Source organism: Oppia nitens, unplaced genomic scaffold (assembly GCF_028296485.1).
Source record: "Oppia nitens isolate AA-2021 unplaced genomic scaffold, nextdenovo-longstitch-racon4-pilon3 scaffold21_pilon_pilon_pilon, whole genome shotgun sequence".
Classification (NCBI taxonomy): domain Eukaryota; kingdom Metazoa; phylum Arthropoda; class Arachnida; order Sarcoptiformes; family Oppiidae; genus Oppia; species Oppia nitens.
The window spans coordinates 1,182,905-1,202,258 of NW_026533201.1; the positions used below are offsets into that span (position 1 = coordinate 1,182,905).

Here is a 19,354-nt window from a genome sequence, read left to right on the forward strand (position 1 = left end):
TAAAATTTTGTTATAGTATTTTCAAATGTTATATCCAATAGTTTATAGCAATACAAACAGACACAAAAATTTTACATTTTTTAAGTATTTAGAAAATTTTTTTAATTAAATATTTAAAAAAATATATTATTTATATTATATCTAATAATATTATTTATTTATTGTTATTAAAATGGGTATGTATAAATAATAAATAATTATTTTTATATAAATATTATCTAGCTAATTATTAAAATTAATATTTAAATTATTATTTAATTAGTTTTAATTATTTATAAATTTTTATTTAATAATATTAATATAACTTATTATTATTATTATTATTATTAATCAGATTCAAACTGTCAACCAGTGGTTAACCTATGGGCTGAACCTAAACTAGTAGATGACCATCAAAAACAACTATACCAATCAATGACCACTATCGAGCTAATTGACTTATTGGACCGCAATATAMAACATGTACTWGGACAGTTTTCCCGTATAACTACCTGGGCTCAACAAACTAAGCTTGATTATTTGGCCAGTGTATACCAGGCAAGTGGACAGGCATTTTTCCAAATAGAAACTGCATGTATGGATGCTATCCAGGCTATTGGCAATCGAGGGGACAGTACTAGACAGCGCCTACATCTAGTACAAAATGCCTGTTTTTTTGACAATTGGATCGRTTATATTGACCGACAAATTGAATTGTTTGCCAACTGTCCACTTGAGGCGTATGGACTGTCCGATAGTGTCCAGGAATTGATCGGTGAGTTTCGATTGAATCGCCGGGAAATGTTGGTCACCATACAGGAGGCAATCGATTGGGAACTGGAACGCAATGAACATGCATTTTGGGCACCGTTCGATATTAAGGTAGGTGTGATGTGTATGTGTATGTGTATGTGTATGTGTATGTGTATGTGTATGTGTATGTGTATGTGTATGTGTATGTGTATGTGTATGTGTATGTGTATGTGTATGTGTATGTGTATGTGTATGTGTATGTGTATGTGTATGTGTATGTGTATGTGTATGTGTATGTGTATGTGTATGTGTATGTGTATGTGTATGTGTATGTGTATGTGTATGTGTATGTGTATGTGTATGTGTATGTGTATGTGTATGTGTATGTGTATGTGTATGTGTATGTGTATGTGTATGTGTATGTGTATGTGTATGTGTATGTGTATGTGTATGTGTATGTGTAGTGTGTATGTGTATGTGTATGTGTGTAGTGTGTAGTGTGTATGTGTATGTGTAGTGTATGTGTGTGTGTGTAGTGTATCTGTGTGTGTAGTGTATATGTGTGTGGTGTATGTGCATGTTGTGTATATATCTAGTAATTTTTTTTTAAAAATTAAAAATAATATTTAAAAAATATTTATTTAATTCTATAGATTCTAAATGATATGAAATCTGGTTTTGAATTGATTGATCAAAATTTGGATAAATTAATACCTGAATCACTAAAAATAAAAACATTACAAAAATTGGTTATCGATACTAAATTTTTATCAATTGGTTATAAAAATTTTGGAGTTTAAAACATTAAAAACATAAAAACAAATAAAATTACAATAATTATTGAAAAGCATTTTATTCAAAATTGTTAAAAAAATAAATAAATATTATATTAATTCAGTGTAAATTAGTTATTTTATAAAACATTATTTTTTATTTTATTTTTTTTAAAAATATTTTATTATAAACTAAAATCTAATTAATTATTTTAATTATTATTATTATTRTTATTTAGAGCTAAAACAATATATATATATATATATTAATTTTATTTATTAAAAAATTTATTGTTCAAACAAAAATTTCAAATATATTATAATATTTTTTATGAAAAAAATTACAAAATAATAATTAATATTTAGTTAAAATTAAAAAAAACTGAAAAAATTATGAAATATTATTTTTAAGTAGAATTTTCAATTTAAATTTTTTTCAATAATCATTATATTTGTTTCAATGACTTAGACAAATATACATAAAAATTACCATTAATTAGTTGCCTAACAAATATTGGTAACATAATTATAAAAAACAGGGTTGCAATTTAGAGAGGGTGTGAGTGTTATTATGGTTATGGTCTACATAGGGTCTGTTTATTAAATGCGAAACTTAAATGTTAAAAATTTTAGTAATCATTTAAGGATAAAAATAAGATTTTTGTCATATAAATAATAAACAACAATACTAATTAATTATTTTATAAAATAAAAAATTTTATTAAATTAATATAATAGGAAAGTTTTGATTAAAATAGAAATTTTCCATGAATTTCTGTTAAAATGCAATACATCCATGCCAAGTTATTTTACCCTCTAATGAGAAACCCCCCTAAATTAAGAAAACTGCGCTACCCTGATTAAAAATCTATATATATAAATTGAAAMWTAAYAAAATTATCATTTAACATTATATATATTTATGATATAATATATGATGTTAGATATTAATTAAATAATTATTGTTAGTTATTAAAATAACGAAAATAATGATTAAAAACAACCAGTTTCTAGCAATCAGTTTACTTATTAGTATACTATGTATACATGGATTATTAATGGGTAATAAAAAATAATTAAAACTTTAAGAATGTATTATTTATTAATTTATTTAATATATRWATATATAGTTACCAACTGTCCGGACGACCCGTACATAAAACCGAACCCAATTTCKGACGAAGCCATACAACAAGTGAAATCCTGGTCCGAGAATAAACTAATCGATAAAATCAATGGACAAATTCAAGCCGAAGCCAATTGGTTCAGACATTTTAGTAAAGCGGCCAAACAATACCAATTGGACTACTATTCCACTGTATACGACCAGATTGGTTATGATTTTCAGGTTAATGGTAATTTCATGCTGAATATGGTGTTAAATGGGAGCTATACACAAAAGGACCGGCACCTGTTACTCGAACATCTAACACTATTCCATAGATATTGGCTCCGGTATATCGATGAGAAAATGCAATTGCTACGTAGATGTCCACAATTGTTGACAAACCTACCCGTAGGCAGCAATACTGTTGATAACTTAATGAGACAGTTAGCTATAACTCAGAACAATACTGTAGAAGCATTGGACAATTATATTAAGGGATACAAATCTGATAATAGGGGATCAGAAATTACAGTGATTGTAACAGCTGTGGTTAGTATTTCTAGTAATATATATATTAATATAATTATTGAAAATTTTATGATTGATATGTATTTGTGAGAGAAAGAGAGATAGAGAGATAGAGAGATAGAGAGATAGAGAGATAGAGAGATAGAGAGATAGAGAGATAGAGAGATAGAGAGATGAGAGAGATAGAGAGATAGAGAGATAGAGAGATAGAGAGATGAGAGAGAGAGAGTAGAGAGATAGAGAGATAGAGAGAGAGAGAGAGTGAGAGAGATATATACTTTTATCTCTAGATAGAGAGTGAAGATTTAATGTGACTTAAAATGAGCTATGTTTTATCGTATGATTGTATATATTGAGAAATATATAAAAAAAATAAAATAAAATAAAATTAATTCATAATTTTTTTAATAGATTTTAGATTACGTTCAAAAAAATATTCCGATAATCGACAAAAATATTGACCAATTGCAGCCCGAATCGGTTAAAGCGAAAACAATGCATTGGTTTATAATGGATTTGGAGTTTTTATTACGAGGTTATCGTGTACTAAATGTTTGACAAACTTTTGTTTTTTAAACGTTTTTAAAAATCTGGACAAATCTGGCATTTCTTTAAAATTATTTTTTGTTTTTTCTAAATTTGTAAATTTCTATTGTATTTTATTATTTTTATTTTTTATTATTAATTTTATTAAACTTTATTTGCATTGATTTTTTTGTATTTATTATTATAACATATTAATATTTTTTTTAGTTATTTTAGTTTTTAAAATATAATTAAAATATTAACACTGACTATTTAAATGCTACTAAAAACAAAACAATATTATTAAAATTATTTAAATTGAATTAAATTATTTTATATTTTTATTTATTTATTTAGGATAAAAACTTAAATAGTAATAGTAGTAGTTGTATTTTATTATTTTTTTTAACCAATAGCAAGTTTACAACCAAATTGAAGTCAATGACGTCAATGCTAGTACTACTACAACAACTACTACTACTATATACTTGTATTAAAATAATATATTATCTCTTTTTAAAAATCACTTAAAATTTTTATACTATTAATATATCATAATAAATAAATCTATTATCTATTGAATATATTTCTAAAAAATTTATTATACAATATATTTATCAATAGTTTATTTTACTTTATGTTACTATTATATATAAAATAATTATTGAATATTATCCTAAAAAACAATCCTATTTTATACTAAACATTTTATTATACAAAATCAAAAAACAAAAATTTATAAACAATAAAAAATTGAATTAAATTGAAAACATTTTTTTTGAATTATTTTAAAAAGTTTTTTAATGGATATTACAATTAATTAATAATAAAATCAAATTATAATTTTATTTATTATTATATTTATTATTATATAATTAATATTACTTCAAAAATCAAATTTATTTTTGTTAGCCAATTATTTGCTACTATTTTATTGTTAACATATATGACAACCCCTCCTAACCTCCCATCCCATACACACATAGACAATATCTAACTGTCCTATTTATTAGTAGCATCATCATCAGCATTATCATCATCGACATCATCATCAAGCAATGGTCCGATAACCGATAGTATAACATCRTAGGCTTTAGTCCAGCCATCGACTACCTGATCGGTTATGACTTCSGGACCAAATTTATCCGACATCAGTGCCAACAGTGTCCGCCGGACCGCAACAAACTGTTGATAGTCGATAGCCCGGCGCCGATGATTACGGGCCAGTTTRCTAAGCATTTCAACCAGTAGTTCGGGGTCATCAAGATTGTCGACCAACATCGATATGGCATACAATACMCCCGTTGCGTGGGCCAGTAGTTTTTTGTTGCCCTTTAGTTCGACACKGGGGACGTCCTTAAACTGTTTGAAATGTTTCTGGTATTCGGGGTTGTCCTCAAAAAATCTATTTCAGCCAATAATCGGTAATATAAAAAATATAAAWAAATATTTACTATATTATAATTAGTTAAATAATTATATATTGTATATATATATATATATCTAATAATTAATTAATTTCTAATTTATTTTATATAATTTTTTAATTTATTTTTTTTWGTTATTTTTTTGTTTTAAATGTTATGTTGTATATAATAATAATATTTAAAAAAAATATATTTATGTATTAATTAAATACTATATGAATGTATATATAAAAATTTTTTTAAGTGAGTGAGTGTAATATATTAATTATTAAGTTAGTAATATAATATTTATCTATTAAATTATAATTTTATAATCAATACAGTAGTTATAGTGGGGGAAAAAACATAACAAGTAACATAAACTACTAACATAAAATACTTAATATTATTTTAAATGTACATGTACATTTTTGATTGAGATATATATATTTATTTTAATAACTACTATTAACAAATTAAACAATAATAATTAAAACACTTAAATTTTTTATTTTATTTAATTTAAAAAAATTAATTAATTAAATTTTTTTTTATAATTACCTAATAAAAAAGTCAAATGCATTTCCATGTATATCCTGTTTAATYAGTGCCCATGTTTGGCGTACATTTGTTTTATCCAGGTCAGTTAGACTAGGTGGATTAACAACATAGTTAACTTGTTTTTGTGGCATATTTTTTTTTAATTAAATTAAAAATAATATATTTAAAAAATTAAAACAATAWTTATTTAAGTAACTATAACTTTCAAAAAAATTATAAAAATAAAACTTATTCAAATTAATATTAATTTTTTTGTGATTSTAATTAATTAAAAAAATTTGTGTTGTATTTAATAATAATAATGTTTTAAATGTTTTATATAAACATTTTTAATATCTTTATAGTTATATTATATATATATATATATATATTCTAAAAGTATAATCAGTYTACTGTATTTAWTAATTTATTTTTTATTTTTGAAATAAAAATCTATGTAATATAAAACTTATCAAGGTTATTATTGAAATAGTAGATAGTGTAGTTTATTTTATAGATTAATTTATTTTTTTAAAATATAGTTTGTTTATACTAAAATGATTTATATATTATAGATATTAATTATAATTGAATTAAACTAACTGTTTTATTTTTAAATATAATAAATATATTTAGATAATTATTTTTTACTCTGAMTAGATAAAATAAWATGTTTAATATTATTTTAAATAATATATTTTGTGTTTTTAAAAAATTAATAGTAACAACAGTTTTACTTAACAAAAAAWTATATGAATGATTTTTTATTTATTTAATTTTAATAAAAAGTACATTTTTAAATAATCAAAAATAAYTAATATAATAATGTTTATTWTATTATTTATATGAATTTTTTWGTTTGGAAAAATTTACWTTAACTAAGTTAATTTATTAAATAATCTTTTTTATATATATTTAAAAAAATTAACATTTATAATAGTAATTTTAAATTATTATAACATATAAATATTATTTAGTATATTATTTAATAATTAAAATAATAAACATATTTTTAACATTATTAAAWAGGATATATAACTAACTTTATTATCTTTTACATTAAAAAATTATAGTGATATAGTTTACATGCACTAACTTTATAGCTTACTAATTAAATTAAGTAATATTTATTTTACTAAATTTTTAATATTTTTTAAAAACAATTATTTTAAAATTAAAAAAATTAGTTTTTAATATAAAMTAATAATTATCATATATTGTTTACTCTAATTAAAAAATAAAATAAGTTCATATTTTTAATAGTTTTAATRTTTATTATTATTATTATTATTAATGTCTATAAAAAATTTAAATTTGCTTGATCATTTAATATTAATTGTTTACGTCTAGATAATTTTTGTTTTACAGTAAATAAGTTTCAAAATAAACTATTACAATAAACAACTAAGCTTATAGTTTTATTTATATTATATTTAAAATTGTTTATTATTTTAATTTATTATTATTTAGTGTATTATATATTTTTAATTATTTTCAATACATTTACAGAMTATTACTTAAATTTTTTTCCAATATTATTTTTAACTTTTTATTACTTAATAATGATAATTTGAAAATTTTTAAGTTTAATATTTATTTTATAAAAATAAAATATGTTTCTTAATAAACAAGTACATATAAAAAAAATTGATGAAMAATTATATAAATACAAGCAATAAATTRAATAAAAATTTCAGTTGCTAACTATAAAAAAGTTTTTTARCTAATAAATTTTTAGAGAAAATATTTTTTTATAAAAAAATATATATTTACTACTATTTTGTATTAATTAATTGATTTTTAATTTTTAAACTATACTCGTATTATTAATGAATACTATACAAGCTATAAGTTTAGCCATAATTTTTGGCTCATTARTACAAAGATTGGGTAATTATTTTATTAAAATTTTTTTTTTWAATTTTAACATTTTTTCTCTACTATTACTATAGTTGCCAAATGTCCAGCTAATCCATGGKCTAGTCATGAATCCTATAGYTWYTATTTGRATGAAATTAATCAAACAAATCTAAATGATAACCAATCGTTTAGCGTACTAGTCGTGGACAATGGCCATAGACTGGCCGAACAATTAGACAAATTAGCCGAACAACAACATGGCGTACCGTTTATGAGCCTATTCTATAGGGTAGTCAAATTGGGTTCACTGACTATTACCATGGGTAATYTRGTGTTAATTAAGTTGATAGTACCCRATCACCAAGATCAAGATAAATATCTGGGACAGTTGGCTGCATTTGATCGATATTGGTTTGAGTATCTAACGGCTCAAATGAAACTATGGGCCCAATGTCCASCTAAAGCSTATAATATACCCAAAACAATGCATCAATTAGCYYTATCGTTGATCGATGGCCAGAAAATTATTCATGATAAATTACTGAAACTAATCGATTGGGAACAACAGGATAAAGATTATCAATTTTGGGTACCCGAACATAGAATGGTTTGTCTATATATTTATTGTTTTTTAACTTTTTAACTCTTTAAATTTTAACTTTTTAATTTTTTATCCCTTTTAACTTTTTTAAAACTATATTTTAACTTTATTAATTTTATTAACTTTATTAACTTTATTAACTTTATTAACTTTATTAACTTTATTAACTTTATTAACTTTATTAACTTTATTAACTTTATTAACTTTATTAACTTTATTAACTTTATTAACTTTATTAACTTTATTAACTTTATTAACTTTATTAACTTTATTAACTTTATTAACTTTATTAACTTTATTAACTTTATTAACTTTATTAACTTTATTAACTTTATTAACTTTATTAACTTTATTAACTTTATTAACTTTATTAACTTTATTAACTTTATTAACTTTATTAACTTTATTAACTTTATTAACTTTATTAACTTTATTAACTTTATTAACTTTATTAACTTTATTAACTTTATTAACTTTATTAACTTTATTAACTTTATTAACTTTATTAACTTTATTAACTTTATTAACTTTATTAACTTTATTAACTTTATTAACTTTATTAACTTTATTAACTTTATTAACTTTATTAACTTTATTAACTTTATTAACTTTATTAACTTTATTAACTTTATTAACTTTATTAACTTTATTAACTTTATTAACTTTATTAACTTTATTAACTTTATTAACTTTATTAACTTTATTAACTTTATTAACTTTATTAACTTTATTAACTTTATTAACTTTATTAACTTTATTAACTTTATTAACTTTATTAACTTTATTAACTTTATTAACTTTATTAACTTTATTAACTTTATTAACTTTATTAACTTTATTAACTTTATTAACTTTATTAACTTTATTAACTTTATTATATATATTATTAACTTTATTAACTTTATTAACTTTATTAACTTTATTAACTTTATTAACTTTATTAACTTTATTAACTTTATTAACTTTATTAACTTTATTAACTTTATTAACTTTATTAACTTTATTAACTTTATTAACTTTATTAACTTTATTAACTTTATTAACTTTATTAACTTTATTAACTTTATTAACTTTATTAACTTTATTAACTTTATTAACTTTATTAACTTTATTAACTTTATTAACTTTATTAACTTTATTAACTTTATTAACTTTATTAACTTTATTAACTTTATTAACTTTATTAACTTTATTAACTTTATTAACTTTATTAACTTTATTAACTTTATTAACTTTATTAACTTTATTAACTTTATTAACTTTATTAACTTTATTAACTTTATTAACTTTATTAACTTTATTAACTTTATTAACTTTTTTAACATTTTAAACATTTTAAACATTTTAAACATTTTAAACATTTTTAACATTTTTAACTTTTTTTTACTTTTTTAACTTTTTTTACTTTTTTAACTTTTTTTATTATTAATTCAAATAGATTCTTTTAGTAATGGATCTAGCCATCAATGTTGTTCATGAAACTGTCAAACATTTGGGGTCCGAATCGACAATATTGAAAATAATGCAAAAATTATTTTTAGGCAAAGAATTTCTTGTACACGGAATTGATTTAAATAAGGTTTAAATTTCTTATTTATTTTTTATTTTTTTGATTTTTTTTCTTACTGTACAACTGGACATCTGGCTATACTACATTTTATTTTTATTTAATCAAGAATCTAATAACTTATATAGAAATTTATATTATATTTCTAAATGCAATAAATAATTTTATTTTTTATTTATTTTTTGTTTTAAATAAAGAATCCTGAATCATTTATGTTTTTAAAAAAAAAAAATTATTTACATATTTTATTTGACTTACATAATAAGTTATAGATAATAATAATCTTTATACATTATAATAATGTAAATCGTAAACTTATATTTCTAACATAAATTAAAAATTTAAAAATTACATATAATATAAAAACATATATTTTCTAAAGTCACTACTAATATATGACAATTCAATTTAATAATTAAAAACTTCTACTAATACTACAATTTTTCAATTACATCTAAATTATACATGTACTTTAAATAATGATAAATAAATACTATAAATATAACTATAGCTATAAATACTAATTTTATGTTTTCGTATAAAATTTTAAACTTTAAAGCTTATTTTATACTGAGTAATAATACTAATAACAATAAAAATATTTTATAAAATTTCTATTTAATTGAATATTTTGTTTAAATAAAATAAGTTTTTATTTTTTATTTTAATAAATATCTAATTAATAGGACATTATCTATAAAAAAAAACTTAAACCATGTTTTAATTTTTTAAAAATAATTTTTAATAATTTGTATATTTACATTCTATTTAATTAATTTTTTCACAATATATTTTTAATATATAAAATAATGTTAATATTGCAAAATTTGTAAACACATCTCTATTATTTAGCATTAAAATAAATATAATAAATAATTTTTATTTAATTTTGATAAAAGTACATAATAATTATATTTTAGTTTTAAATTATAAAAAAAAATTAATTAATTTATAAATGTTTATTTGTTCAAGCAATGTATTGTTTAGTTTGAAAAATACAATAAATATATATATATATAAAGTAATAATAGTAATTTTAAGTTATTATAAAATATATAAATATTATTTAGTATATTATTTAATAGTTAAATAATAAACATTTTTTTTCAACTATTAAATAGGATATATAACTAACTTTATTATGTTTTACATTAAATTATAGTAACATATAGATATTTTAWTATTAATTATTATATTATTTTTATTTTGTAGWCATTTCAGTTTTATTTGTAATTTAATAAATAATATATTAAAAATTTATATATMTTTTTTTWTTAAAAAATRGAACAATATTTTGCAAATCATATAATTTTTAGTTAAAATTTTTAAGTGTTTAATGCTATGTAGGCGGGGCTTGCAAGTGGTGGTACACAGTTATTATACACATTATACTTAAGTTATATATATATATATATAGAGTATATAATATATAGATATAATCTATGGTAAATATRTATGCTTYCCGTTATCAATATATTATATATATATATATATATAAAATTTKTTGATGTTATAMTAGAAATGTAGAAATCGGATAACTTTTATCGGAACCAAACCGAAAAATAATAATTAYATAAAACACATAATTAAAAATCATGTCTGTTTTTAATAACTAACAATTAAATTAGTTAGTTTTAATGAAATTTTTAAAAAATTTAAAATTTTTKTTTGTATTATACATGTAAATATGTTTGTATTATATAAAAATAYAAACAATACCGAACCGTAAACCGTGCAATACTTTTTGACAGTTTACAACTCTAGTCGACACTTATAATCAAAAAACTATATAAACAATGATATCCTAACCATTAATATATGGTAATAGTATTTATTAATTAATATTTAAGTGTTTTCTAGACATACATTAGGAGTTAACCTAGAAATTAAAAAATAAAAATTATACAGCTTTATATATATATATACAGTATATAAAGTGTATATATATACTAATAAAAATTTAATTATTTTAAAAATTTTTAATTTCTAGGTTAAWGWSTGTAATCTGTAATGTAAATGTGTTTTTAAACTAGAATTATATGATTTGCAAAATATTGTTTTAATTTTTTTTAAAAAAAGATATAAACTTTTTTATATAAWTTTTTAGTACTTTTACAAACAAGTAATGAAATTTTTTTATATCATTGTTATTCTTAACTATAATTTATAATAATAATAATGATGATTAGTTGAAAATTATAAATTTATTATTTATTTTATTAAAAAAAAATTAATAAAATTTCTTAATAAAATTAGTACATATAATGATTGATGAAAAAATTGATATAAATATAAGTTGAATTAAATTTTACASTTAYAAACTATAAGTTTTTTTAGTAGAAAATAGTAATTTAWAAAAAATTATTTAAAACTTTTAATTAACTAACTAAATAAATTCACTAATATATTTTTATTTATTATTAATAATATTTTAATAGTKTTTTTTTAAATATAATTTTATTATTATTAATATTTTGATTTTTAAAATTATACTCGTATTCTAATGAATACTATACTAGCTATAAGTTTAGCCATAATTTTTGGTTTATTACTACAAGGATTATATAATTATTATTATACAACAAAAATAAGTAATTKWAAAATTATWTTCTATTTATTAAATTAAATAATATTTTTATTTATTTTTTAAAACTACTACTACTACTATAGTTGACAGCTGTCCATCAAATCCATGGGCTAGTCATGAATCGTTTGGCTATTATTTAGATGAAATTATTACAGAAAATTTAAATCATAACAAATCGTTTACCGTACTAGTCATGGACAGTGGCCATAGACTATCGGAACAATTAGACAAATTAGCTGAACAACAACTAGAAGTTGATTATATGAAAACATTCTATAGTCTAATCAAATTGGTTCAATGRTCAATACGTTTGGTAATTTATTTTTGATAGATATGTCGGTACCCGATCAACATGATCAAGATAAATACATGGGACAGTTGGCTGCATTTAATCTATATTGGTCCGATTATTTAGCGGCTCAATTAAATCTGTGGGCCCAATGTCCAGACAGTGTTTATAATATACCCGTAGAATTTAAACCAATAMGTCAATCGATTATCGATAATACAAATATTATAAAAAATAAATTGCAGTCCAGTATCGAACAACATAATAATGATTATCTATTTTGGGCACCCGAATTTAAAATGGTTATATWGATATTTTTTTAATTTTTAATTTTTTTTAATTTTTTAAAWTTTTTTTAACTTTTTTCAACTTTATTTTAACTTTTTTTTAACTTTTTTTTTCTTTTTTAAAACTATTTTTWTAACTTTTTTAAATTTTAAAATTTCTAATTTATTTAAATTATTAACTTTTTAACTTTTTTAATTTTTTTACTTATTTAAAATTTTTAACTTTTTTAAACTTTTTTTTAACTTTTTTAACTTTTTTTTAATTTTTTCAAAAATAGTTGATTAAACTATTGGATGTAGAGTTGCATATGATTCACTTAACGCTCAAAGATGTTGTACCTAGATCGTTAAAATTTAAAATAATTGGAAAAGTGTTTTTAGCCAAAGAATTTCTTGTACGCGGAATAGATTTAAATAAGACTTAAAAATTTCTTGTTATATATATATTTATTTTTTGTGGACATCTGGCTATACTAGACATTTAATTAATAATTAATATTCTATTCTTATTATATAAACATTTAATATCTAATTTTTATTATTTTCTAAAAGTATAAGTAGTTTACTGTATTTAATATTTTTTTTTGTTTTTTTTTGAAATAAAAATCAATGTTATATAAAAACTTATCAAGGYTACAATTGAAATATGATATTGTTTAATATTATATTTTTTCTTAGTAATAATACTGTAAATCTAACTTATATTTAAAAAATAAATTTTAAACTTGAAAGATTAATTTATGCATAGTAATAATACTAATAATAATATAATTTTCTAATTTATATTTAATAAAATATATTGTTTAAATAAAATAAGTTATTATTTTTTTTATTAAGTTCTTATTTAAAAGTTTCTTATTATTAGAAAATTTTCTATAAAAAAAATAACACCATGATTTTATTTTTTTAAATTAAGTTTTAATAAACTGTACATTTATATTCTATTAATTATTTTTTCACAATATATTTGTATAGAAATATTTTTAAAAAATTAATAATTATTGTATTAAAAAACTTTATAATAATGTACCAGTATACTTTTATTTTGATTCTATAAAATATTGTATAAATAATGAGTACAATATTTAATATTTTTTAAGTAAACTAACTGTTTTGTAGTTTTTTTAAAAATATAATAATTAGATAATTATTTTTACTGAGTAGATAAATAAAATGTTTAATAATATTTTTTGGTTTTTAAAAAATTAACAATAATAACAATTTTATTTAACAAAAAAAATAAATATATAAATAATATTTTTATTTAATTTTAGTAAAAAGTACATTTTTCAATAATCAAAAATAATTAATATAAAAATTTTTCATTAATTATTTATTTGATTTTTTTTGGAAAAATACAATAAATAAATAATTTTATAATATTTTATATATTATTTTTAAATATTTAAAAATTATACATTTATAATATTAATTTTAAGTTATTAAACATATTATTTAGTATATTATTTAATAGTTAAATAATAATTTTATTTTTTATTATTAAATTACATATATATCTAACTTTAAAGTTATATAGTTTACATGCACTAACTTTTTATATTATTTGTTTTATTAAAGTAATGTTTATTTTATTAAATTTTTAATATTTTTAGAAAATCATTATTTAAGTAATAATAATAAAGTTTTTGTCTGATTAAAAAAATAAAATAAATTAAGTTCATATTTTTAATAGTACTTATTTCAAAACTTAATATTATTATTATGTCTATACAAAATCAATTATGCTAGATCATATAAGTTTTATTTTATTTTTTTATTATTTAATTTAACACGTCTACATAATTTTTCATTTTAAGTAATTGAATAACTAATTATTGAAACTATTATAATTAACAAGTTAAAATAAAAATTTTTTATTAATAAAACAAATTGTAAAAAATTAAAATAAATTAAATAAATTATTTAAATATTATTTTTTTTAAAATATGTTTTATTAGTATTTATTATATTATATTTTTAGCTTTATTTTTTCAATACATTTAMAGACTATTACCTATTTTTTTTGCAATATTATTCTTAACTCTTTATTACTTAATAATGATTATCTAAAAAATTTTTAATTTAATATTTATTTTATTTTTTTTATAAAAAAAAGTTACTTAATAAACTAGTACATATAATAATTAATTAAAAAATTATATAAATACAAGCAATAAGTTGAATTAAATTTCAGTTACTAACTAAAAGTTTTCATTTAATTAATAAATTTTTAAAAAATTGTTTAAAATTAAATTAACTAAATAATTAAATTCACTACTATTTAGTATTAATTAATTGATTTTATTTTTAAAAAATAAAAACTAATTAAAACTTAAATTAATGAATTCAATTACAGCTATAAGTTTAGCCATAATTTTTGGCTCATTAGTACAAGGATTGGGTAATTATCATAATTTTTAGTTTTTTATAAAAAATACAYTAAATTTTTTATTTTAAATTTTTACATTTTTTAAAAACTATTACTACTACTATAGTTGCCAAATGTCCAGCTAATCCATGGGCTAGTCATGAATCGTTTGGCTATTATTTRGATCAAACTAATCAAGCAAATCTAAATAATAACCAATCGTTTAGCGTACTAGTCCTGGACAGTGGCCTCAAACTGACCGTACAATTAGAACTATTAGCCGAACAACAACACGGTGTTCCCTTACTGAGCCTATTCTATAGGCTAATCAAATTGGGTTCAATAGCCAATACATTAGGTAATCTAGTGTTGATTAAGTTGATAGTACCCAATGAGCAAGATCAAAACAAATATCTGGGACAGTTGGCTGCATTTGATCGATATTGGGCCCAGTATCTAGGTGATCAATTAAAACTATGGGCCCAATGTCCATTAAAAGCGTATAATATACCCAAAACATTTGAACAATTACGTCAATCGTTGATCGATACCAAGAAAATTGTCAAAGATAAATTACAGGCATTTATCGATTGGGAACAACAGGATAAAGATTTTCAATTTTGGGTTCCCGAACATAAATTGGTTTGTCTATATATATTATTTTTTTAATTATTTTTTTTAATTATTTTTTAACTTTTTTAGCTTACTTATTTCTTACTTTTTTAACTTATTTAATTTCTTAACTTTTTTAGCTTATAAAATTTTTTTTACATTTTTAGCTTAATTAGTTTATTAACTTTTTTAGCTTATTTAATTTTCTAAATTTTTACTTTTTTAATTTTTTAAACTTTTTTTAACATTTTTAATTTTTTTACTTTTATTTTTTTTAAAAAAATAGATTCTTAAACTATTGGAAGTAGTTATGAATATTGTTCAGTATCTGCTCAAACATATGGCGCCCGAATCGTTGAAATTGAAAACAATGCAAAAATTGTTTTTAGGCAAAGAATTTCTTGAACGCGGTATTGATTTAAATAAGATTTAAATTTTTCTTATTTTTATTTCTTACTGTACAACTGGACATCTGGCTATACTAGACATTTTATTTTTAATTATTAATTAAATTTTTTATTTAATCAAGAATCTAATAATTTATATAGAAATTTATATTATATTTTTTTTAAAAAAAAATTTAATCTTATTATTTTTTAAAATTAAATTTGTAAAATTTTTTATTTATTGTATTTTTTCAAATAAAGAATCCAGCATCATTTATAATGTGTTATTTTTTTGTAAATTTATTTGCATTTTTATTTTTTCATATTTATTAATATACTGTATATTCTAAAATATATTTCTAATGTAAATTTTAATTAAAAAAAATTTCGTTAAAAGCATATAATTAATGTTTAAGTAAAAAACTAATATAAGATATTATAATAATTAACTTTTTTAACTACTATACTAATGCTATATTTTATTTACATTTAAATTATACATCTACTGCAAATAATAATAATAATAATATTTTCTAATTTATATTTAATAAAATATATTGTTTAAATAAAATAAATTTAAATTAAAATGTTTAATAAAATTTTAAATAATAACAATAATGATGACTAAAATTATCTAATAAATATTTAATAAAATATATTGTTTAAATAAAATAATTTTTAATTAAAATGTTTAATAAAATTTTAAATAATAACAATAATGATGACTAAAATTTTCTAATTTATATTTAATAAAATATATTGTTTAAATAAAATAAATTTAAATTAAAATGTTTAATAAAATTTTAAATAATAACAATAATGATGACTAAAATTATCTAATAAATATTTAATAAAATATATTGTTTAAATAAAATAATTTTTAATTAAAATGTTTAATAAAATTTTAAATAATAACAATAATGATGACTAAAATTTTCTAATAAATATTTAATAAAATATATTGTTTAAATAAAATACGTATTTATATTTTTTTTAATAAATAAGTCTAGAGAAAATTACACCATGGTTAATCATAAATGTTTTTTATAATTTTTGAAAATTAATTTTTAATACTCTGTACATTTACATCAAAATTAAAATGTCTTTATCTTAGTTATAAATATGAGAAAATATTATTGTTAAACAAAAATTATTATTATTATATTTTTTTTATAATGATTGTTTGAAATTTGTAATTTAGTAAATTATATTAAAAATTTATATTTAAAAAATAATAAACAATATTTTGCAAATCATATAATTCTAGTTAAAAACATATTTACATTGAATAACACATTTTAACCTAGAAATTAAAAACTAAAAAAAAATTATAGAACAATATATATATATATATATATATATAGTGTATAAACGATATAAATTTAATAATTTTAACTAAAAATTTTTAGCTAATACTAGTATTTATTTATTTTAATTTAATTATATTAATAATTATATTTATTAATTAATTACAGTATGTATTCAATGTTAACAACATTTATGATTATAATTTTATACATAAATGGATCAGGTAGTTTTTTTTGATAAATTTTATTTTTTTTTGGTTAATTTTTTTAATTTAATTTATTTAAAAAAATAATTAATAGTTGCCAGTTGTCCATCAGATCCATGGGCTAAACTTAGACCCTTTAGCTATTATATGGATAAATATCAACCCATAGCCAACAATACCCTACAGTTGACAATGTCTATACATTCAAACATAGCTATATTGAGTTCACAGTTTAATCTGTTAGCTACCAATGCTGCCAACAGTGGACTGGACTCAATGGTCAGTATATATGCCGATTTGGGGAACGGTATACAACAAACAGAATTCCAATTGTTAGCGAATGAACTACAAATACCAGACATCGGGGAGAGGAACTGGCGATTGCTAATGCAAGCAGCTTTCGAATCCTATTGGATTAGCTATATTGGTGGACAGTTGACTTTGTTTGACCAGTGTAAACCAATGGACTATATGGTACCCGGTGATTTCGATAATTTGATGGCCATGTTTGTCCAGACCCGTCAAAAAGTATTGGATAAAATTCAATATTGGTATCAATTTGAAAGTAATTACAAAAATTGGCAATTTTGGGCACCGTATACTAGCAAGGTGATATTTTTATTATTAAATGATTTTAGGTGTGTGTATGTGTGTGTATGTGTATGTGTATGTGTGTGTATGTGTGTGTATGTGTGTGTATGTGTGTGTATGTGTGTGTATGTGTGTGTATGTGTGTGTATGTGTGTGTATGTGTGTGTATGTGTGTGTATGTGTGTGTATGTGTGTGTATGTGTGTGTATGTGTGTGTATGTGTGTGTATGTGTGTGTATGTGTGTATGTGTGTGTATGTGTGTGTATGTGTGTGTGTGTATGTGTGTGTGTATGTGTGTGTATGTGTGTGTATGTGTGTGTATGTGTGTGTATGTGTGTGTATGTGTGTGTATGTGTGTGTATGTGTGTGTATGTGTGTGTATGTGTATGTGTGTGTATGTGTGTGTATGTGTGTGTATGTGTTTGTATGTGTGTGTATGTGTGTGTATGTGTGTGTATGTGTGTGTGTATGTGTGTGTATGTGTGTGTATGTATGTGTGTGTGTAATAATAATTTATTTTCTCATAATTTTCATAATTAGATAATTGAAAACTTGAAGACCATTTACCCAACTATTGATAATATGGTTAAAAAATTGTCGCCCGAATCGATAAAAGTGCAAACATTACAGTATCTGCTTATCGATCATGAATTTCTCTTACGTGGTTTAAATTTTAATTAATTTTTTTTTTATAAAAATAATGTATTTTTAATTTAGTCTTTATTAATAATATTTTTGTTTTGAAATTTTATATTTAAAATAAAAAATAATAATTATTAAAATAATATATATATTTATTTATAAACAATTATATAATTAACCTAGTTCAATCTGTTTATTTATAATTGTTTATTATTATTTATTTATTATTTATTACATTTTAGTATTTTCATATATATTTCTGTTAATAAATTATTTTATTATAATTTTTTAAACAATAATAGTTTTTATAATTACATTTGAAACAAAATAAAACATTTTAAAAAATTATTGCATATTATAAATCTTTTAATATTTATATTGAAATTATTGTTTATTTCAATTTATTTATAAAAATAAAACATTTATAGATTTAATACT

At 19.3% G+C, this 19,354-nt stretch overlaps 5 protein-coding genes across 5 annotated transcripts; 4 read left to right on the top strand and 1 right to left on the bottom strand.

The window, feature by feature from the left end:
* The first annotated feature begins 371 nt into the window (after positions 1 to 371).
* LOC128953414 (uncharacterized) lies at positions 372 to 2,109 on the top strand. Its single transcript, XM_054298899.1, has 3 exons — positions 372 to 861; positions 1,386 to 1,407; positions 2,045 to 2,109. The coding sequence occupies exons 1-3, from the start codon at positions 415 to 417 to the stop codon at positions 2,107 to 2,109; spliced, it is 534 nt and encodes a 177-aa protein (XP_054154874.1). The 5' UTR covers positions 372 to 414.
* Positions 2,110 to 2,443: 334 nt separating this feature from the next.
* On the top strand, positions 2,444 to 3,769 carry LOC128953249 (uncharacterized). The gene is made up of 3 exons (XM_054298725.1): positions 2,444 to 2,567; positions 2,636 to 3,162; positions 3,553 to 3,769. Exons 1-3 carry the CDS (start codon positions 2,495 to 2,497, stop codon positions 3,697 to 3,699), a joined length of 747 nt encoding a protein of 248 aa, XP_054154700.1. The 5' UTR covers positions 2,444 to 2,494; the 3' UTR covers positions 3,700 to 3,769.
* A 691-nt stretch (positions 3,770 to 4,460) lies between these two features.
* Positions 4,461 to 5,921, bottom strand: LOC128953244 (globin-like). Its single transcript, XM_054298719.1, has 2 exons — positions 5,634 to 5,921; positions 4,461 to 5,071 (listed from the first exon to the last, which is right to left on the bottom strand). Exons 1-2 carry the CDS (start codon positions 5,762 to 5,764, stop codon positions 4,669 to 4,671), a joined length of 534 nt encoding a protein of 177 aa, XP_054154694.1. The 5' UTR covers positions 5,765 to 5,921; the 3' UTR covers positions 4,461 to 4,668.
* Positions 5,922 to 12,361: 6,440 nt separating this feature from the next.
* Positions 12,362 to 13,228, top strand: LOC128953415 (uncharacterized). Its single transcript, XM_054298900.1, has 2 exons — positions 12,362 to 12,818; positions 13,082 to 13,228. The coding sequence occupies exons 1-2, from the start codon at positions 12,525 to 12,527 to the stop codon at positions 13,226 to 13,228; spliced, it is 441 nt and encodes a 146-aa protein (XP_054154875.1). The 5' UTR covers positions 12,362 to 12,524.
* A 1,864-nt stretch (positions 13,229 to 15,092) lies between these two features.
* On the top strand, positions 15,093 to 16,319 carry LOC128953255 (uncharacterized). The gene is made up of 3 exons (XM_054298732.1): positions 15,093 to 15,204; positions 15,299 to 15,813; positions 16,070 to 16,319. The coding sequence occupies exons 1-3, from the start codon at positions 15,144 to 15,146 to the stop codon at positions 16,214 to 16,216; spliced, it is 723 nt and encodes a 240-aa protein (XP_054154707.1). The 5' UTR covers positions 15,093 to 15,143; the 3' UTR covers positions 16,217 to 16,319.
* The last annotated feature ends 3,035 nt before the right edge of the window (positions 16,320 to 19,354 follow it).